The sequence below is a fragment of the Sinohyriopsis cumingii genome, chromosome 5 (assembly GCF_028554795.1).
Source record: "Sinohyriopsis cumingii isolate HCF-2022 chromosome 5, ASM2855479v2, whole genome shotgun sequence".
In the NCBI taxonomy this organism is placed as follows: domain Eukaryota; kingdom Metazoa; phylum Mollusca; class Bivalvia; order Unionida; family Unionidae; genus Sinohyriopsis; species Sinohyriopsis cumingii.
In genome coordinates, this window is record NC_142965.1 from 36,371,521 (window position 1) to 36,395,704 (window position 24,184).

At 34.5% G+C, this 24,184-nt stretch overlaps 1 protein-coding gene across 1 annotated transcript in view; it reads left to right on the top strand.

Moving 5' to 3' along the window:
• LOC149798941 (importin-5-like) overlaps nucleotides 1-24,184 on the top strand; it is a 154,801-nt gene that overhangs the window by 116,053 nt on the left and 14,564 nt on the right. The window contains exons 22-26 of the mRNA XM_089957857.1: nucleotides 621-743; nucleotides 7,994-8,068; nucleotides 14,011-14,155; nucleotides 19,214-19,442; nucleotides 21,997-22,138. Of these exons, the coding sequence (XP_089813983.1) occupies nucleotides 621-743; nucleotides 7,994-8,068; nucleotides 14,011-14,155; nucleotides 19,214-19,442; nucleotides 21,997-22,138 (714 nt within the window). The remainder of the gene's footprint in view (nucleotides 1-620; nucleotides 744-7,993; nucleotides 8,069-14,010; nucleotides 14,156-19,213; nucleotides 19,443-21,996; nucleotides 22,139-24,184) is intronic.

The following is a 24,184-nucleotide window of genomic DNA, read 5'->3' on the forward strand; positions in this document are numbered from 1 at the left end:
GTTGATTTGTGTAATGATGAATATGCGCTTGTGTATTTAGTTTGGAATGCGGCATACATTCATTTACGTTGTTTCTTGTAGTGTATTGTGTTTATATAATTAAACCTTAGGTAGAATAAAAAAAGTGAGCATATAATAAAAAGGTTACTGCATTTGTATGGGAAAATATGAACTCGTTTTGTCGGAAGGATATACTGCAGTCCCAAGGTCGTGCAGTATTCCATCCCAAAACTCGTTCATATTTTCCCATACAAATGCAGTAACCTATAAATACATTTAGGAAAAGTCAATAAAAGTGCATGATAAAATGAGAAATGCATTGTGTAGAGCTTGAAATGCATTAGAAAAGCCTGAATTTACAGACCTTGCCAAATCATTCAAACAATATTATATATCAATATTATATGTTCACAAACTTTGTTTTCATTCTTCAAAATTATACATAAGTATAGAACAAGTAAAAATGTTACAGGCCAAGTAGAATTTCCAAGTTATTGCCCTATAGAGGAAAGTGGCAAAATGAAACTTTTTTTGAACCCTGAACATGCTCGTTTCAAACCCTGAATTTTGCTTACTTGCATAGATTCTCTCTTGTCATTTATCTTTTGTTTTTCTTACAGGATGATGAAGACGTTTATATATTAAGTAAGATTGCAGATGTGATACATTCCCTGTTTGGTACTCATAAAGAAGAGTTTTTTCCGATGTTTGAACAGCTACTTCCTCATTTTGTAAAATTACTGGTAAGTCTTGGTAAGCTATAAGGCCAAGTGAGCTTATGCTTTAGCCCTGTATTAGTCTTGTATCAACTACAATTCAACATTTGCTATATGATTGAGATTTTGTCAAAAACTACTTCAACCAAACTGTTTGAATAAGCCAATCTGTCGTAAATATGGTTATTGTTACTAAAGGTATTTTTACAAACATTTCCACAACTTTGACAGCATCATGGCCTGTAAACCTTTATATATTGGACAAATGACCCTGATATTCAATAAACCTTTATATATTGGACAAATGACCCTGATATTCAATAAACCTTTATATATTGGACAAATGACCCTGATATTCAATAAACCTTTATATATTGGACAAATGACCCTAATATTCAATAAGCCTTTATATATATTGGACAAATGACCCTGATATTCAATAAACCTTTATATTTTGGACAAATGACCCAATAAACCTTTATATATTAGACAAATGACCCTGATATTCAATAAACCTTTATATATTGGACAAATGACCCTGATATTCAATAAGCCTTTATATATTGGACAAATGACCCTGATATTCAATAAGCCTTTATATATTGGACAAATGACCCTGATATTCCATTAAAATATGGATGAAAATAAAAAAAATTAAGATACCCAAAAACGGTTGTTTTGATAATAAGTACAGCCAAATGTAGTGGAAAAAATTTCTGGAGAGGCATTTCTTGACCAAATGTAATCTTTATTCTTATCTCTGTGGCATGTAATGTTTCCTAAAGTCTGTAATCAGTTTTCCAGTTAAGGATGTTGCATTAAAATTTGTTGGATTAACCAACCGTAAGCCGGATTGCCAGTATATTTATTCTTGTTCTCAAAGACATTAGTAGTTTGTCAATTATCCAGTGTATCTCTCTTTTTTTTCCCTCCCAGACCATTAGGAAGGGTTAAAATAGGGCTAAATTAACCCTTTTACTTTTTGAGAATTCTGGTGAAAGTAATTTAGTTCACATTAGGTATAATTACAAAGAATGCATAGCTGCCACATGTCCCATTTTTTCCGTATTTGTCTGGTATTTAGTACCTGAATATGGCTGTTTTTCTTGTTACAAATCCGTTTTTTTTAATAAAAGAAACTAAATTAAAAGTTTCATCGCAATTTTTCAGTTTATAATGGTCACTGGTTTCATTCTGAGAGTAAATGTATTGCATGTATATAGGAATACAGAGTTCTTTAAATATGATTGGTTGATTTGAAATTAAGATTACCGTGCAGGTCTTTCACTGCTCTGTGGGATTGTGCAAACAGTTGCTGCTATCACTGTATCTCATTTTCATAATTTTCAACTTCTAATCCTGTCAAAAACGAATGCAGAAGATTCAGAATTTTCTTTACGGAAGGTAAAGAAAATAGAACTGGAAGGACAATTGTGCTGTCTTGTTTAGATATTTCAAACCATCTAGTAAAGGAGAAAACCTTGCGTTTTGCAAATTGCATAATTTAGTTTTTGCTATTGGGCCCCTAAGTGCCCGTGACATAAAACAGCATGAAAAGCTAAAATTATCAGCTTGCTAATTTCATCATCGACAGCTCAGCTTGCAATGTTTATAAATGCCAGAGGGAACTAATTTGATCGAAGTTCAGTTTACTTTGTCTTAATTTCTTTTGAAAATGAACCTTCCTCAGTTACTAGAGTTGCTGGCGATTTATTTTGCACACTTTTTCCACACAGTAAAATCATAAATTATTCCTCGTGTGCTAGAAGAAAACAGTTCAGTAAAAAAAAGTCACACAGATTTTAGATTATCAATGAAAGATGATACATTAGAATCAATAATGATTGCAAAAACAAAGTGAAGAAAAAGCTCCTATAAACAGTCTATCTCTGGGTGTATGTTGCATTCTTGCACCTTCTGAATGGGGATCCGAATGGAACAGGGTGCCCATTCAGAAGATGCAAGAGTGCAACAAATACATCTTTGACATTAAATAATTAAGTTGCTTTACTGATGTTGTAAATAGTTACATATGCATTAAAGTTTTAAAACTCAGTATTTGATCCTGAAAGTCAGTTTTTTGGGGTCATAATCAGCCAGTATTTTTGTACTCTGGGGTTGGCAGCTATAAGAATGATATGTAGCTATCACAGGTCAATACCTAATGTTACCTTCTAGTCAGATGTTTGGTTTTTAGCTTTTATCTGGTTTAGACATTTGGCCATATTTATGTATCTATTTTGTGTCTGCAACATATAGGTAACACCTTCCCTACAAGCAGTAAAGGTGCCCACCATAATGTTTGGTGTTTGTTTTTTTTGCAAGTGAGATGCATGGGGGATAATCGGGTGAGACACCAGGTTCTACAGAATACCTAAAATAGTTCTCCTTCCAGTAGGCATCAGTGAAAGCTTACTTAGGAAGTTTAGAATAGTCATCATGGCTTATGGAAGACATTTAGAACAGTTAGCATGGCTTATGAAGGATATTTAGAACAGTTAGCATGGCTTATAAATAATATTTAGAACAGTTAGCATGGCTTATGAAGGATATTTAGAACAGTTAGCATGGCTTATAAATAATATTTAGAACAGTTAGCATGGCTTATGAAGGATATTTAGAAAAGTTCTCATGGCTTATGGAGGATATTTAGAACAGTTAGCATGGCTTGTGGAGGATATTTAGAAGAGTTCTCATGGCTTATGAATGATATTTAGAAGAGTTCTCATGGCTTATGGAGGATATTTAGAAGAGTTCTCATGGCTTATGGAGGATATTTAAATGAGTTCTCATGGGTTATAGAGGATGTTTAGAAGAGTTACCATGGCTTATGGAGGATGTTTAGAAGAGTTACCATGGCTTATGGAGGATATTTAGAAGAGTTATCATGGCTTGGAGGAGTTCAGAAGAGTTACCATGGCTTATGGAGGATGTTTAGAAGAGTTACCTTGGCTTATGGAGGATGTTTAGAAGAGTTACCATGGCTTATGGAGAATGTTTAGAAGCATTATGGCTTATGGAGGATATTTAGAAGAGTTACCATGGCTTATGGAGGATGTTTAGAAGAGTTACCTTGGCTTATGGAGGATGTTTAGAAGAGTTACCATGGCTTATGGAGAATGTTTAGAAGCATTATGGCTTATGGAGGATGTTTAAAAGAGTTACCATGGCTTATGGAGGATATTTAGAAGAGTTACCATGGCTTATGGAGGATATTTAGAAGAGTTACCATGGCTTATGGAGGATGTTTAGAAGAGTTACCTTGGCTTATGGAGGATGTTTAGAAGAGTTACCATGGCTTATGGAGGATGTTTAGAAGCATTATGGCTTATGGAGGATGTTTAGAAGAGTTACCATGGCTTATGGAGGATATTTAGAAGAGTTACCATGGCTTATGGAGGATGTTTAGAAGAGTTACCATGGCTTATGGAGGAGTTTAGAAGCATTATGGCTTATGGAGGGTGTTTAGAAGAGTTCTTATGGCCTGTGGAGGATATTTAGAAGAGTTGTCATGACATTTTAAAAGAAATTGAGCATTTTCATAAATAACAAAAAGTTTAACAAGGTTTTTGTGGCTGAATTAGAAAGTCTGTAAGAATTTTTATGAATTACAGTGAAAGTTTAAAGGAGTTTTCATGGGTTATAAAGAACATGTTAAAGCCTTTTATGGCTTACTGGGAATGTCTAGAAGAGTTATCATGGCTTACAGAGGAGGTTTACAATAGTTTTCATGGCGTGAAGAGGAAGTTTTGAATAGTCCTCGTTATTAGGGGGTCTGTTTGTAATATACTCTTGTAGGCTTCCATTTCATGAGAGGCAACTAATGGAGACAGCAGCTGAGTGGTTAGCAGACCAGACGCATGATCAGATGGGTGCAGGTTAAAGTCCCGTAATTGGTTTAGCCAGAGTTGGCTTCTCTGATGTGTCCTTTGGATTTGCACTTTTCTCCAATTGTCATAGAACTAAATAACCTACATGGACCAATCTTCACCTCTGCTTCTATTGAGGCTGGTGTATATAGTAATCTTCATGTCAGCCATTCTTCCATTATTTTGTATGTCACTCAACTGAGGCAGGGATTTTATAGTAATCTTCATGGTGATTCATTCCTCCGTCCTTTTATATGGCACTCTACTGAGGCAAGGGTTTTATTGTAACCTTAATGGTCTACCATTCCTCCATCCTTTTATATGGCACTCTACTGAGGCAAGGGTTTTATAGTAATCTTCATGGTGATTCATTCCTCCATCCTTTTATATGGCACTCTACTGAGGCAGGGATTTTATAGTAATCTTCATGGTGATTCATTCCTCCATCCTTTTATATGGCACTCTACTGAGGCAGGGATTTTATAGTAATCTTCATGGTGATTCATTCCTCCATTCTTTTATATGGCACTCTACTGAGGCAGGGATTTTATAGTAATCTTCATGGTGATTCATTCCTCCATCCTTTTATATGGCACTCTACTGAGGCAGGGATTTTATAGTAATCTTCATGGTGATTCATTCCTCCATCCTTTTATATGGCACTCTACTGAGGCAGGGATTTTATAGTAATCTTCATGGTGATTCATTCCTCCATCCTTTTATATGGCACTCTACTGAGGCAGGGATTTTATAGTAATCTTCATGGTGATTCATTCCTCCATCCTTTTATATGGCACTCTACTGAGGCAGGGATTTTATAGTAATCTTCATGGTGATTCATTCCTCCATCCTTTTATATGGCACTCTACTGAGGCAGGGATTTTATAGTAATCTTCATGGTGATTCATTCCTCCATTCTTTTATATGGCACTCTACTGAGGCAAGGGTTTTATAGTAATCTTAATGGTCTACCATTCCTCCATCCTTTCGTACGACACTCTTCTGAGGCAAGGGTTTTATAATAATCCTAATGGTGATCCTTTCTTCTATCCTTTTGTATGGATCTCTACTGAGGCAGGGATTTTATAGTAATCCTTATGGTCATACATTCTTCCATCCTTTTATATGGCACTCTACTGAAGCATGGTTTTTATAGTAGTCTACATGGTCATCCATTTCTCCATCCATTTGTGTGGCACTTTACTGAGGCAGGTTTTTTAAAATGATCCTGATGGTCATCCAGTCTTCATCCTTTTTTATGGCATTCTACTGAGGCAAGGGTTTTATAGTAATCTTCATGGTCATAAATTCCTCCATCCTTTTGTATGGCACTCTCCTGAGGCAAGGGTTTTATTGTAATCTTTATAGTCACCATTCCTCCATCCTTTTATATTGCACTCTGCTGAGGTAGAGGTTTTATAGTAATCTTCATAGTCATCCATTCCTCCATCCTTTTTTTATGGCACTCTAATGAGGGAGGGGTATATAGTAATCTTTACGGTCTGCCATTCCTCCGTCCTTTTGTATGGCACTCAAGTGATGCAGGGGTTTTATAGTAATCCTCATGGTCATCCATTCTTCCATCCTTTTTTTATGGCACTCTGCTGACGGAGGGGTATATAGTAATCCTCATGGTCATCCATTCCTCCATCCTTTTGTATAACACTCTGCAGAGGCAGGGGTTTTATAGTAATCCTCATGGTCATCTGTTGTTCCATCCTTTTTTTATGGCACTTTATTGAGGGAGGGATATATAGTAAAGTGCCATAAAAAGGATGTCAGTACTAAATGAAATTGGTGCCAATCTGAATACAGTATGGCAACTATGGCAGCCATCTTGAAAATATTGTTATTGCTACTCCTTGTAAATGGAAACATGTTGGGATTTTTTACCAAAAGATTAAATATGATATGTAGCTGGTCCTGAATGAAAATGGCCATATGACCTCAAATATGGCTGTCACAATGAACATATTGAAAATCTTGTCAGTAATTCTCCTGATTGAATGGTCATATCTACATGGGCTTTTGATGAAAAGTCTTTGAATTATGCCACATATGTCCTAGATGAATTGATACTGTCTTACAGTCAGTACTGTTGCCACCATAGCTAATTAGAAAATATTGTTGCTCCAGAATATCAGAATTAGTATCAACACTGAGCATTTAAAAAGAAGAAATAGTCGTATCTTGAATTCCTGGATATTTGTTTGCAGGGGGCAGTAGAGCATTAGACCCTTCAAGGGACTTGTGTTTATGGTTTGCTGTGAAACTTGGGACATACTATGATTATCATGTAAAAATGCAGAAATCTTTGTGATCCCTTGACATTTGTAAGAATATTTGCTCTTTTGGACTTAAGCTAGATTCAGTTTATGATAGAATTTAGTTGATTGCTGCAAAACATAGTATGGTTAAAACCCTTTATATTGTGATGGTTGGGGTCCAAAGAATATCATCACAATATAAGTGGGATGACGATTAAAAAAAATTCTATAAACTTCCCCATAGAAAATGTGCATTGAAATGTCATTGTCTTTAGTTTTAACTAACCTCTTTTTTGTTTGGCTCAATTAAGTTTATTTTACTTACTAAGGAGTTTACAATCATTGGTATCAATGACATTCATTTGACTCAGGCAGCATATCAAACAAAATTCGGCTCATTGTTGGATCCGAAGAACTTGTCGCTCAGCTGACAAAGATATAAAATTCACATGTTTGGACAGTTTGATAGTCTTTGGAGAATGTCAGACTAGCTATATGTTATTTCCTCCAAACATTAAACAGTGCCAACCGTATCTAAAAATCTTTTGACTTGACTGAACTTGATAGCTTTTCATTATTTTCGTAAACAAATATAACACTGCAATATGTTTTAGAAAGTTTTGGAAGTTAAGGCAACATTAAACAGTGCTGGGGGTTAAAATTCTGCTAGGGAAACAAATAATCGGCTTTTCAGAGAGCATGTATTTAGGATGTTAAAAAGAGAGGTCACCTTAAATGAAAAAATGGGAGCCATGATGCAGTTGTTATAAGCGGAATCGCCTTATAACTAATCATGTTATAATGGGTTTTACCTGTACATATTCGGTCGTCAGAAGAAGAGATACCTTTTGGCAAATTTTTTTCTTAATCTGTTGTCAGAAAAGTTATGCACCTTGCATTAGATTTGTCTCCACAATGGGGTAGGATTGTTATATTGGGGAGGTAAGAGTATATTGACAAAAGAATTGCTCACTGTTTCCGTTAGTTTTGTGTACATTTTTCTAGATGTACTTGATTTTTTTTTTATTTGAAAAGGTACAGGTCATATCACAATATAATTTCCATTTGATTCAGCTATTCAACTGTATTTTTCTCAATAATGTGCATATATTTTACATTACATTGCCATTTCCCTTTTCAGGGTCCAGACCGCCCTTGGCCTGACAGACAGTGGGGATTGTGTATCTGGGATGATGTATTAGAGCATGGTGGGCCAGTAAGCAATAATTTTCCTTCACTTAACAAAATTTGTTTGTAAAATTATGAAAAGGGGGAAAATTGGTTGATTTTCTTTTTGTAACAGCTAATAAGTTCTTTTTGAAATATTTTGGATACAGAATTCAATCTATTTCTAAATAAAATTGCATCATCTTTTGAAATTCTTCATAATTTAAAAGCAAATATTAGGGACTCAAAATTTTCATCCACATGACTGATATTTACTTTTATTGTTGTGTACATTTTTCTTGGTTTTCTTGGTCTTTGTTATGGTTTCATGTCTTAATATGTTTATATGCTATGTTATGCTATCAGGGTTGCAATTAAAGCAAGTCAAATGATCTTTTGAACACAGGTGTATTCATTTTTTTCCTGTTCAAGAAAATATTAATAAGTGTAGGGAGTTGGCACTGTTAAAAGAAAATTGCCCTCACTTTATTTGTATTCTGCACAGACATTGTAACTCCTCCATTACAATTTTTTTTTTTTTTAATACTCTCATGTTAGCTCCAATAATTGTGCTCAGTCTGCATCCCAGAGTGAGTGTATATTTGCACGGCAGTCACAGCATTGTACGAGGTAGAAGGTTCCAGTGATGAAATGTATTGGAGGAATTTTGAAAATGCTACAGCTGTGATATCATACCATTAGCATACATGCCAACCATTATGCTTTTGGTGTAATCATTATGCTTTTTTTTCATTAAATTACACCTTACGCGTAAACATATTTTGGATTATGTGCTTTCGGTATGTCCCCCTCCCCAAAAAATTTATAATTTGTCTTCTTATTTTATTTTTATTAACATCCCATTATCTTTCAGACCATATTCTAGAAAAGACGGCTTCTACCTAACTGCGACATAAGAGTATGCTTGTCCGTCCTTGCATGCACTTTTCTAACAGTATTATATTCTATTTATAGCAGCTGCTCTATTTCCAAGAAACATGCTGGTTTTGCTTTCAATTGTTTGACCTTGGTTTCTATTTATAGCAGCTGTATGGCTTAGTTACGAGAGAGCAGACTGGTTTTCTAATTTTTGATCTTTGCTTGCAGATTTTATGTTCAAATTCATATCTGATACAGAATCATTCTGTAGGTATTTGGCGCTAAAAGTCAAGTCAGATTTATTCTAGTAGATGTGTGTATTAGAGCAAAATTGTTTTTCAAATAATTTCACAGATGGATTAGAAAAAGATGAAAAATCGATTCAAAGATGAATACATGAATTACACAATACAGCCTTCCATTCTAGGGTAGCTTCACACCCAATGCAGACATGGTGGAAAGGATTTTAATATTGGTCATGATGGTAAAACAAAGAAACCTTGATTATCTTGTTTTACAAACTCCAATACTAAGGTAACTTGTAACTTCTTTTTTAAAGCAGAACTAATAAATGCAGAGGTGTTATTTACAGAGTTCTTAATATAACATGGACTACCCCTAGCAGTAAAAGACTACTTTGGTCCTTTGTTCAAACGGATGTTTTCTGATTCCAAAAGTGCAGAAAATATGCATCTGCAAGAACAAAATCATCTAATATTGTTAGGTGTTTAGCAGAAGATGATTCACTTAAAATTGCAGAAGCCATGAAAATTGGACCATTTAGTATTGCTGCAGACAGGAGCATTGATTATGATGATAAAAGTTATACCCAGTCAACAGACTTTGACAACAAAAAAGGCAAAGTCAGAGTGCTCTTCTTTCATCACCAGAATTAACAGTAGATTCCACTGGAGAAAGCATTTTTTATTTGCTTGATAATGCTTTGAATAAACTTAAGTTGGCAGAACTGTATGGGGTTTTCAGCTGATAATGCATCAGTGATGACTCGAATTCATAATGGAGTTGCATTCTGTATTTTGAAAAATGTCTCCATCAGTGTACATATCAGGTTGTCCCTGTCATATGGTGTACCTTGCTGCAGGAAAGGCTGCGGATAAATTAGAAGGAGAACTCCTGAAGTATCATGTTGGCATTCTACCTGACGATGTACTTCATGCGGACAGAAAGCTAAAAGATCCAATAACTGAAAGATATATATTTCCTCTTTTTTGTCAGGTTGTGAAAGGAATATTGGTTCTTTACCATTCTAATGCTGACTGTGAGAGATTATTTAGTATTGTTAACAAAAATAAAACTGAATTCAAATCCAGGCTCTGTAACCTTGCACTTGGTTCTCTACTGGTGTGCAAAACATTCATAATCTCAGCTGGTGCAAAGTGCTTTGAAATGCAGTATGAAAGACTGTTGCTTTTTAAAGCTCTAAGTGCTATATATGAAAATTTGAAGCAGTAATTGATGTTAAAAGATCAGAAGGGTAAATAAATCCTTGTGTACATATGCTTATTTAATTTTTATCATGTTATATGTGGATTACTCTTTTTCTGCTCGGATTGCTCTTTTTGTCCACTTGGGTTACACTTTTTCCTTGCCAGGGGTTGGCACGTTTGCATTAGAGAGAACAGTTTGCTGGAATTTGAATTACAATTGGCTCCATTAGAGAGGGCATTGCACTGGATGTTGAATTACAGTTAGCTTCATTTGGCTCCATTTGAGTTCAAATTAACTCCATTAAGGTGTCATTCAGATATGTCCAGCGTTATTTAATGGCATCTTAATAATCCTAATTAAAACCTTATATTATTTTTTAATATTTGAGAAAGGAGGCAGAAGACTTCAAATCTAGTCAAAGACCTGTGATTACTGTAGGTGCAACATCATCATTTTCCAGTGAGGCAACATTGCAGGGTCAAATTTAGATCTCAACTTTAATGGAGGAAATTACACACTCCATTTGAAAACAATGTGTGATTATATTATAATCAGCTGGGTACCATGACAGATTTTGTACAGCAGTCTTTCTGAACATACCACATCACATTCCTTGGTATGCTACAACTATACTGGGGACCAACAATTTAATGTTTGGGACAGGGGCCTGACACTATTGTTAAAGTTTCATGTCATTTCATGGAAAAAAATAACTTGTGCCAATTAATAACAAAATAACACCATATTATATCCATTTATTTTTAAACAAAAAATGTATTATCTTGAGACAGAAGACTCTAAAATATCTTGGCTCAAAAGAAAATCTCAGCTTTCCCCCCAATCAGAAATGAAATTATCAGTACCTTATAGTAGATAAATTTGTTATATACAGTAGTCCCCCTCTTGAACGGCCCCCCTGACCAGCAGCCACCCGCTCCTTACGGCCAGAATCCGTTGGTACCGATGAGTTTGTGTTCAAAAGTACCCCTCGCGAAACGCCACCCGGCTAACTCGACCAGCGGCCAGCATATTAGTGCAAAATTATAAAATTTACCCCTCACAAGCGGCCGCATTTTTTATGAATATGTATCCAGAACCAGTATTTTATTCATAACGTGTGTTAAGTAATCCGATTTCTGTTTCCTGATGTCAGGTTTTCGTTACTGAAAGAAGTGTTGAATAAAGTACATTTACCACTAAGGTTAATATTATATCATTTACGCCTCACGAGAAGCCAAATTTATTCCATAAAAACAGAGAAAGACTCAAATTTTAATCCATACAAAAGGGTATGTACATGTAATCCAATTAGCTTTACTGCTGTGTTATCATAAGATGTCCAGTTTAGTCACTCTGATAATTGTTAAGATTACAATTATCGAACAGTAGTAACAGCTGAGAAGTGGCAGTATTGATGTACAATACCCAAGTCAGCAGGAAAATGGTTTAATAGCCTTTATGGCTTCCCTTAGTAAGATGTTGAGCTTGTTCACTTTGGTAATCAGTGGCTATTACTACTCACAATAATTGTCAAAATTACGAATCCTAGCCGCCACAAGGTCAAATCTGCGTGATGTTAATGGTACATATCGAAGCCGTTTTGGCTTCTCTCACTTAGTTTCAAAAAATGTATAAAAACAATAGGGTATCAGACTGCGACTAATGAATCACGTGACAAGATCACTTCCTTTAAAAACACACGGCAATTTGTTTAGATGCATACAAAATTGTTTTATCAGTATTGTAGTTGGCAACATGAATAACTTACTGCAAAAAGATCAACATGTCATCGAGGAAAAATAAAAATTCTCAGTTTAGAGGAGAACGTGAAAGTAATTCAACTGATGGAGTGGGGGGTCGTCGAGGATCCTTGCAGAAAACTAACGTCGGAAATACTAAGATAAACAATATCGTGAAAGATAATGAAACAATTCTGCAGAAGTGGAAAGGTGAAATGGACGGAGAAAGGAAGATTGTTTGATCCAGGAGACGTTTGTTTCCTGATTTAAAAGACAAGAAAAAGCAAAAAGTTTGTCAGTTGAATTGGGATATGATGACTTTACCGCAAGTAACGGATGGTTGCACAGATTTCAAGTGCGACACAATATCAAGTGTTCTGTCATTAGCGGTGAATCAGCTGATGTTAATAATGAAGTTGTCGAAGATTGGAACAAAAGACTAAACAATATATGCAGGGGATATGACAGCAAGGATATTTTTAATGTGACGAGACTGGTTTGTTTTTTAGACTGTTACCAACAAAGTGACAGATGATGTGAATTGTAACATAATTATAAAAAAAGTTTTAAAACTATATCAATGGTTATTCATAGCATTCTTTTGAAAATGATGACAAAGTTTGTTTTACATTTATTTCACATCATGCATGTGATTTTTTAATTAAAATATTAAATATTTAAAATTAAATGTACTAGTGACTTTTTTCATACGTATTTACTATTTGCATTTGTCATCCCCTTCTAGAAAGGCCACCTGCATTATAAGGCCACTTCCCTGCTGCATTAGGGGTGGCCTTATAAGAGGGGGACTACTGTACATGTTATTTGTTGAATAAACTGTAATTTTAAACTGGATCTGTAGTGGGATGATTAAGCTTACACTATAGTGGCTGAAACCTGTGAAAGATACTGTGCTGATGTTAGAGTGTGTTGATAAAAATAGGTAGTGTTGACAATGAAGTTTACATTTTACTAGCTACACTGTTAATATAATAAACAAGGAACACCTGTGAAAGATACTGTGCTGATGTTAGAGTGTGTTGATACAAATAGGTACTGTTGACAATGAAGTTTACATTTTACTAGCTACACTATTAATATAATAAGCAAGGAACACCTAAGAAAGATTTGTATCCAATAGGGAAAATAAATGAAAAACATGTTTCCTCAACAAATAAGTAAATATTTAGTGCACTTGAGAAATTATTTTAAAAATTCAAACCAAAACCGACATCTCTACTGAAAATCTCCAGATGATTTACAGTCTTACAAAGGAATACATGTACTTAGCGGAACATCAACATATGCTGGTAAATACTAGAAATTGACTCTATTTTCTTCTTTTATATGAAATTTTTCCAAAACTTAAGGATTTTTTCTAAATATCTTTTTAAAAAAAAAAAAATCCCCATCCTTGCATACATGATATGTGTCCATCTTGTGAATAAAGGATCGTTTGTGTGTGTGTATATATATATATATATATATATATATATATATATATATATATATATATATAGTATTCAAGATTAATTTCTGATAAATACTGGTTTGTAAAAATAATAATTTTTTAATAATTAGTTTGTGATGAAAATTGAAATCAATGCTGTTAATAAATTCATAACATGATTACTCAGAATTAACATAACTTTGTGCTAACAGAAACTACTGAAAGTATGGTGAAAAAGTACTCTGATGAGTACTTGTTGAATAAGCAGAGTATCTGCCAAAAAAATAGACTGGTGATTCAGAGGCAGACATTTTTTTTAAAATGGACTCTTGTGGTTCAGATAATGACATGTTTTTTTTAAAATGTACTCTGGTCATTCAGAGACATAGACATCTTTTTAAAATGAACTCTGAAGTTTCCAAAGTATAGATAATGATGTCTTTTAACATTTTTATCATTATTTTGTCGTTTCAGCACTCAGTGAAATACCAGGAGTTTTTCCTGCAGAACCTTCTGAGCTATGTCTGTGATAAGCAGCCTGAAGTCCGCCAGGCAGCAGCGTATGGCATCGGTGTAATGGCACAGTTTGGAGGGGAGAGTTACGCACAGACATGTGCAGGTAACTTCTTTTAAGCTGTTTGTTTGGGGTTTTTTTATAGGTTTTTTTTCCCACCCAGTTGGTAAACAAGTTTGTGCAGTAATGCTGAGCACTCTTTATGGTCAGAGTGGTAGTAGAGAGCCATGGTTTCTCAGTGGTCATTATGCTGGCAGGCTCGTGCTGTCGCAATGGTCATTATGCTGGTAGAACCATGGTATCTCAGTGATAAGTATACTGGCAGAACCATGGTGTCTAAATCACCAGTATGCTGGCAGAACCATGTGTCTAAATCGTCAGTATGCTGGCAGATCCATGGTGTCACCATGGTCATTATGCTGGCAGATCCATGGTGTCTCAGTGGTCAGTATGCTGGCAGATCATAGTGTCTAATTGGGTCATTATGCTGGCAGATTCATGGTGTCACAATGGTCAGTATGCTGGCAGAACCATGGTGTCTCAATGGTCAGTATGCTGGCAGAACCATGGTGTTTAAATGGTCATTACGCTGACAGAACCATGGTGTCTCAATGGTAAGTATACTGGTCTTGTGTCCAGAAGTTTGACTTAAAAATCCTACCATTTTGTAAGGCTGCTGTGGTTTTTGCAAGGCACTCTACTCCATTTGCTTCAGCTCTAAATAACAGTTATGCGTTGCTAAGCCTTAAATTGCTAAACCAAAGTAAAACAAATTAAGGGACAGCATGTGGTGGGATTATAGGTGAAACGAAATGGCAAATCTTGAAATCGCAGACCTCGGATGGTCACTGAATAAGCCAGGTCTCTGCAGGTTCATAAAGGATTTTCACTGCATCTATTTCAGATGTTCACTTGGGATGAATTTTCTATGATAAAAAAATTAAATTAGAAACTTCACCCCTAGTCTGTCATCTTAAAAGCCACTGGATTGGGGTCTGAATGGCATTCATCATAATCAAGTCTCAACCGTTTTCCAGTTTTCATTATAAATTTCACAGAGTTTATATACAGTAAACTCGGGATATAAAAAATATCTCATAGAACCCCAGTAGTCTCAGTTTTGGAGGTTTTACTTCAGGGTTCCCACGCTACCAGGAAATCAGGAAAAAGTCGGGAGAAATAATAATTTTTTTCCCGACCGTGAAAAGTCATGTAATTTTGCAAATATTGATAAAAGATGGAAAAACCTGGGAATTTTCCACCAGCACTTGATGCTCGAAACAACCACGTAATTGAGTCATAACTAAACTGATCGTGAGTTCAATTTGTCGAGTTCTAATCATAATATACGGAGGATGAAATACGGATCATTTGGGTGCCTGCAATAAACATGTATGCTGAGTTTATCCAAACGCTCATTGGATTAGATTCATCCAGTAGACTTTTATTTTCAAAGTCAGCTCGATATCTGTATCTTTCCTTACATGGAAGGCATGAAAACCAGTCTAGCATCATAAGAGGCCAACATGGTGGTGGCAAAGTGTAGCTGCTTACCGGATGGCCTAGCAAACTTTAAACGTTGTTAGGTCAAGTGATACATGCATGAAAACGATATGAAAATTAACTATTTTCTCAGATATTGTGACTATTGTAATCATTATGTCTTTAATTTGCTGAAGGACAAGATAAAAACTATGTTGTTGATGAAATGTGACCTGTTAAAAAAAAGTCTAACAACCCACATTTTGAAATGTTGTAGAGAAAAAAAATAAACAATATTAAATGAAAGTCGTATACTAGTTGTAATAAAAATACAAAAACGAAACAACACAAAATTTTCCATATTTATATATTCCAAGAACAACTTCTTGAGTTTTGTTGTATCATGTGACTACCACGTTGACATGTGCTTTCTCTTTGATAAATCAGACTGGCCAGATTGCTAGTTTTTACTAAAAGTATCAGATTTTCATTTAATATAATTGAATTTCTGTACAACAACATTAAAAAGGAGTTTGTTGTTGATATCATGTGACAATTGGACTTCCGATGTCATCATTTGAGATTTATGAAGTCCTGTGACTAGTAATGCAAATGGCGAGTACAGGGTCAGGTTTCATCTATGCCGTGGTTTCGTCAGTCTTTCAGCGGATTAAAGACATAACGATTATAATACTTGCCATTTCTGAGAAAATAAATTGTTTTCCTATTGATTTCATACAGATATAAGTTGATATAACATACATTTAAATTGTATAGGCCTGCTGGTAGGTGACTACCATATGTTGCTACCGCACGGTGGCAGCAAATTCCAAATTTTCTATATGCATTTGAAATTACCCCACACCCAAATGTCCAAATATGAAAAATGGGGTGGGAATATTCAGAGGAAATTCGGAGCAGAAAATGGACTGCTTTTCGTTTTAAACCAAATTTGTAGTCCAAAGTGTTGAATCTCAGAGCTGAAATGAGAAATTGTCATCCCTTGTATAATATATTAAAAACGATACGGTGCCTCTGTATCAGTACAGGTTTGGGGACTGGTTTAACGAATTACAAGAAGACATTTTTAAATGATGGATTTTTAAGCAGATCATTTTAAGGAGATTCGGTTGTTTGAAAAATCTTGTTTGGGATTTTATTGGCACAGATAAATTCAGGGTTAAACTCTTTTCATTATAAGACAAGATTCTAATTATTTGTGTTTATAGTTTTTTTTATATACTGTAATAGGAAATTTTTACTTTCTATAACATGCATATATATATATATATATATATATATATATATATATATATATATATATATATATATATATATATATATATTTTGCTATAGAATTCTTTTGAATGAAAGGTTTGAAAAGAAACAAAACTAATTTATGTTCATTATGTTGTTCCCACTTAGCAACATAATGCAGGTCAGCAAAATAAAGTTAGAATTTTTATTCTGTACATTGAAATGACTTTACATGCCAATTTATAGGAATATAATCAAACTTGTTTCGTGTGATACATTTTGTGGTTTTGTACATGATCATCTTTTCTGACTTGTATGTTTTGGAGAGTCTTGAAAAAGAAACATCTTTAGATTTAGAAAATGCATGTTTTATAATCTAAAATGTACTTTAATTCCATTCAGAAATGGTCATATGTTAACCTTGAAAAATTAATTTAATCCTGGAAAAAGCCTGGAAATGACCTGGAAATTTATCGTTAGAAAAGCGTGGGAACCATATTTACTTTCTCATTGATACTTAAATTCCTATCAGAGTTTGCATTTTTGTAGATATTTAATTTTATAAATTAACCTGCACCAAATACCCCCCCCCAGAATACAAATACCAGAACAATGCCAAGAACAAAGCAGTGGTAAATGGTTAAAACAACACTACCACCATTATGAGTACAAATTAAACATGCCAAGAGGAATCACTCCTATTCAAGGGGGCTGACTCAGCCAATAATACTAAGCTAATTGGTTATTAAAGTTTTTATGTATCATCTCTTCCTGAAAATACTATTCATAAAGTTGCATACCATCAATTAATTTCTGATGACTATGGCATTATCATGGTGGTTCAGATTCTTCCTGGATGTTGCCATTATTCCATATGTGAACCAAGCATGATCAGCTACCCTTGCTAAATGCAGTTTTCGTGTGAAGCATCTGCATGATCAAACTGTAGATTATAGAATTGTTTAAAAATGGCATCACGCAAGCGATGCATGTTAAAGGCAAAACAAAACAAAAAAGCTTCTTAAAAAGTGCAAATAATCAGCATAGAAGAATAACAATGAATATTCAGATTCTTGTGAATAAATGCAGGATGGGACAAAATTACATTTATTGGACATCACATGTCAGTTTGAGTATGTCTCATGGCAGGAGATGTGATTTTGATATAGAAACAAATTCCAGGAATTATGTCAAGTTGAGAGATAGCAACAAGCCATTCAGCTGCATAGAGTTTGGAACTTAAGTTTATGCAACTGTACTAGTGTTAAATAAGGTCTATGTGTGCTTTACAAACTTATCAGTTGAACATAATATTTACCATCGCTGCATGTTTCAAATACCAAACTTCTGAATACATTTTCCAGCTTTACAATAGCAGTTTTTGACTGCCTTACTGAGACAGTGTCATTAGGGTTGGCATGTCTGCAGGTACTTTGTGAACATGTCAGCTTAATAAAAGTTATATTACCAAATTTGGTATGTTGGATCTTCTCAGGAGGATCAGCAATGGATTCAGTACTCGACAGGTGAAAAGAAGACATGGAGTTCTATTAGATCCCTGGAAATTCTTTTCAGCCAGTGGAACACAGTCGCTGTGAGGGACTTGTTCCAATGCTTCAGTGAAGGGATATTGTGATACCATCAATCTATCCATCTTTCTGATCAATCATCCATCTTTCTGATCAATCATACACCTTTCTGATCAATCATACACCTTTCTGATCAATCATACACCTTTCTGATCAATCATACATCTTCTGATCAATCATACACCTTTCTGATCAATCATACATCTTTCTGATCAATCATACATCTTTCTGATCAATCATACACCTTTCTGATCAATCATACATCTTTCTGATCAATCATACATCTTTCTGATCAATCATACACCTTTCTGATCAATCATACATCTTTCTGATCAATCTATCCATGTTTCTGATCAATCATACATCTTTCTGATCAATCATACACCTTTCTGATCAATCATACATCTTTCTGATCAATCATACATCTTTTTTCAACTACTTTTCATTCTTTGTTGCTAGGTGGAAACTCATCTGACAGGGTACATGGTTCTCCATGAGCTGACATCTGCAAGAGGTGTCTAATACTTGGACTTGTAGCTTGGGTGGATGGGATGGGTGTGTGTCAGAAATCAAGTATTGCCATTACAGTGAACATTTTGGATTTTTTTTTACCAAACTGTAAATGCATTCATATGGAAGAACAAGTTACGTATATGTAACAGTTTTGTGGTTATGATCACAGTGTATTAGGTGATGGTGGGAGACTATAACACAAAGCAATGGAATTTATCGTTGTGGTCCATAAAAGTGGAAAATTTGCCAAATTATATTGGTCTCTCATGAATCATTATAGATTGGCCTGTAACAATTATAGTGTAATATATTTGTCTTTCAGAATGTATTCCACGGTTATTGTCAGTCATTCAAGAACCAGAGTCTCGATCGGTTGACAATGCAAATGCAACAGAGAATGCCATTGCAGCTGTAATAAAGATCTGCAAATACAACTCATCATGCATCAATGTGAATGAGATCCTGCCTCACTGGTTGTCATGGTTACCAGTGTGGGAGGATGAAGACGAGGCTGTGCATGTCTACAGTTATCTTTGTGATTTGGTGGAAATGTAAGATTACTCTTTTATTTTATGTTAGTCTTTTCTTGGCAGAGCTTGACATAGTGATTAGTTTCATGTCTGCATGATCAGCTTCAGTATTAATGCCTTTTTTTCATGGACAAAAGCAGAGAATTGGGGTATCTCTTATAATGCCTTTTTGAGGGAATATATATGATGATATTCAGATGTTTTTGTGTATATCTCTGCATTATTGACATAACTTCAAGCGGGATCTCATGTAATGGCCTCTCAGGGAATTACATTATTGATGATATTAATATTTTTTTTTTATATATTATCTCTGTTGTGTCGACATAACACTGGTGAGTGGGGATTTGTGATTGCCTCAGACACTGGAATTATATTATTGATAATATTAACACGTTTTTGTGTACATATCTGCTGTCTTCAAATAAACTGGGTGTTGGGGGTTGCCTTCATCAAGGGAATTCAATTTTTGATGATACTGACATGTTTTTGTGTGTATCACTGCAAAATCTTTATAACATGATTGGGGGATCATGGTTGACCCTATCAGGGAAAATTATATTTGTTTCAATGATTTTAACATGTTTTTGTGTATATCACTGCTGATACGTCATAACTCCAAAGGGGGCATCTTTTATGATTGCGTCTGTAAGAGAATTGCATTCTTGATGATATTAATTTGTTTTTGTGCATATCAGTGCTAAGTTGTAAACCCAGATGCAGCTGTGGTCAAGGGGTGACAGTCCTATTATTTTAAACAAATGCAACTGTGGTCAAGGGGTGACAGTCCTATTATTTTAAACACAAATGCAACTGTGGTCAAGGGGTGACAGTCCTATTATTTTAAACACAAATGCAACTGTGGTCAAAGGGTGACAGTCCTATTATTTTAAACACAAATGCAACTGTCAAGGGGTGATGATCCTGGTATTTTAAGCACAAAGTCAAGGGTTTCTGGCCAAAAATGCTGATGGCCACTTGTTGGTTGGTTGGGGGAGTGTAACAGCGGGGTCATTGTACTACCACTCTTAGCCCCCACCCTGCAAATATGTGTTTCTTCTTCCACTAGTTTTAATAGTGGGAAAAATTGCTACAGTCAGCAATGAGAAACAGGGATGGTCGGCTGACTGAAACACGTGACTGGGAGGTGGGGGGGGGGAGGCTTACAAAAAAAGAGGCTCATTCAGCCCAACATTTCATCTTTTAATGGTTTTGGTTCAGAAATATTTTAATTTGGTTCATGATCAGATATGTTGTTATATGGATACTATCCAACCAAGAATCATCTTTCGATACCTTCTGTATCAATTTTTGCCAAAACATGTCTCTGTGACCCGCACTTCTTGCTCAGTGACTTTGTTTAAATTACGTGTTAAAGATGCATTTCTTGGGTACTGTTACTGCAATACCTATAAAACTAAACTAGGTAATTGTGACCTATATTTTAACTTGTATATAAAGCATCATATCATAAAGACCTGCACATACTGGACAGCTATGGCTGATATGCCGTTGAGAGTGAATGAAGGTACAGACTAGAAAAGTCTTGATATAGTTCTTTTTGTAAAATATGCAGTCAACAGCACTGGAAAGAATTGAGCCTTATGGTCATGATTTCTTTTCTTTTTTCTTATTATTATTTATTTTTGTTGTTGATATTTATTTTCTTAAACATAACTCCATATAAAGTTAGTGACACAGTTAAATTGTCAAATGTCTTTACATATGGACTACCATAAATATATAATACAAATATTGTAATTTTGCCAAATCAGAATTTAATTTGTGCATTCTATGCATGTTTGCATTTCAAGTATAATCTTGTAATGTTTTGTATAATGTCTTAGAAATGCATGAAATTTTGTGTTGATCACTTTCATTCATCATTTGCATTTAGATAGTACATGCATAAAATACTGTAGTCTGCATTGAAGTTAATTATGTTAAACCTAAATATAAATGCTACTGTAGTTGGTATAAAAATATATTTGCACTGGTGGTGATATCACCAGGTTCATCTGCCCTTAAATTTGTTTTTTGTTATGTCTTCCTCAACAGTTGTCATTGCTTGTAACAGTTGAACAATTATCTGCCATTATAAAAAATTTAAATTTTCATGTGTGAAATGGATTTTGACCATGGAAAAATAGTGACAGCTTGAAAAAAGGTAGATTTTCAGATCAGTTCGTGAAATTTATTCCATAGTGATTTGCCATTTCATCATTCAATGTTTTGCACTTGACCTTTTCATTTTCTTCACAATGCATTCATTCTGCATTTCATTTTGTTTGCATTCTTTCTACATTTCATTTGTGTTCTCAATTCCATTTTCATTTCACTGGTGAAATTGCCAGTTTAAGACAGTAAACATTGCCAATTTCAACAAAAGGGAAACAAAAAGAATATCACTGATATGCATAATTTACTAGAATCAACAAAATTTTTAACACTAATGTATAGTGATTTATACCAATAGTACAGAATGACTACTTGTCAGTCAGGAAAATAAAACAATGTGAAACATTTTAAAATTCCTTTCAGGTAAGTTTAATTTCACTCATGTTGTAAATTTTAGGAATCATCCACTTATCCTTGGTGAGAATAACTCCAACCTTCCTCGCATAGTCCAGATAATTGCTGAGACCTTGAATAAAGACGGACTAGAAAAAGATGAAAAGGTGAAGACACGAGTCCTCAACATAGTACGGCAAATCCAGGTATTATACCAACAAGCGTGATATAAATATTTTCCACCAGTGTATTAAAGTAAAGTTAAATATATAGCCCAAAAATCCACCACTTCCTCTTGCCACTATCACTCTAGCTGTTTTTCTTTTTTCATTGTACTATTTTGCACCTGTCTGATTCAAAAGTTTAATTTTTTGTTTTGGTATTCATTTTTTTCTTTTCTCCTTGAGGTTATTTTGACGATGAAAAGGAATAATTTTGTTGGTTCTTCTGAACTTGCTTCCTATCCATTTGCAAATACATTATATTGTTTTACAGCAGTGAAAATGTTAAAACTTTTATTTTGGCTGCAAATGTTCTTTGAAAATTGAATGAAACAGTTTTTGGTAAAGGAGACATGGAACGTTTCCAAAAGTTTTGTTTGAAAGTCAGTGGGAATATTGGCGTATCTCCTTGTGATGGACCTTCACAGTGCTTGTCAGGTTTGTGTACTAGACAGACAATTATCTGATAACATCTGGTACCATATTTCATGTAATATTTCGTACATGAAAAATAATTATTAATTTCAGAGTATGAAAACATAAATGTAAAATAAGTAATTATTATATTGTGGTACTGACCTTGTATGAAAAATAAAGAGATTGTACCTGAACAAGGTCTACAGAACACACGATATTCAACAACCTAACAGTACTAATAATTTAAATAAAAAGTAAAAAAAAAACTTCTCATCCTGCTCTCAACTCAAACCAACTACAATAGAAATAAAAAGTACTGAAATGGACTTAAGCTGTTATTAGTGTTAAAGAGAGTGACTGGAGAAATGGCTGACACAATAATGTCTCTCTGTGCGAGCTCATCAGTATTGAAAGCATACTTCTTTTTAGCTATTTGTGTTGGCGAGATGGTTAAGATGATATTATGGGTTATTGGTAAATTGTAGGCAACAGTATGAGCCCACATTGTCAAGAACTTGTATTCTTACAGCAACATTAACCTCATTATCAAATTGATTTTTTTTTAAAAACCAAGAGAAAAATTTGTTTCTAGTGTATATGTGTTTGTGTGAGAGAGAGAGAGAGAGAGAAAGAGAGAGAGATGAAACAACATTGTCATTGTGCAAGGATGTATATATTCAGGGCAGTATTTATTTGTAGCTTTTGGGGAGAGAGAAAAAAACCCTCTAAATGAACAACTCATTCTTGTTTTAATTATGATATACATTTTCATAAGAACCACATGGCTATGCAGTGTTCTTTACAGGCTAATTGAGTATGTTTAGAGCTTTGGCCAGATTATTCAAGTTCAAAACAGATAGAGGGCAAGCTTCAACAGAAGTCCAATCAGTGAGGCTAACAATAGGGAAAGGAAGTTATCTCTAGGCAAATGAAAACCTGACAGTGTATTATGAAAACCATTTCTATACAGCAGATGTTGTAAGGACGAGGAATCACATGCATCACCAGTTGTTATTTCCACTCGCCAATGAAGATAACAATGGAGAGGTGTTTTGTAGAATAGATTAACAATAAAATTTTAATTATATCCAAGTCAAAACAGTACAAGTACTTAAAAGATAGAATATACGAATATATGATAACTCATTTTAAAATGCACATGGTCATTTGTTATGGTGACCAACTTAATAAAGAGCACTCATTAACAATAATATTTAAGGATATACACTGTAAAGGCCTTTGTCCAGTTCCTAATAAAAAGGAGATATTTTAATGACAGTAAGAGAGTTTATGCATCAGTCATTGTATTTTTTCACTAAATAACGGTGGATCAATGACTGAGAGTAGATTCTCAGTTAACACAAGAATTACCATTTCAGCAAGAGATGATTATTACCATTTCAGTGAGAGATGATTTAAGACCTTCCTGGTCAGTTTTGAGACAGCAAAAGTTTTCCATTTGGGATTATATCAAACGTGCTCAGAAAAAATAGATATTTAGTTTAGTGTATCTATATTGTACATCTGTATTTTTTCAAAGCTGTTCGAAACATGAACTTCTTGATTCAGGTTAAAAAAATGTGAAAATATTTGGTAAAAATTAATAAAATGATA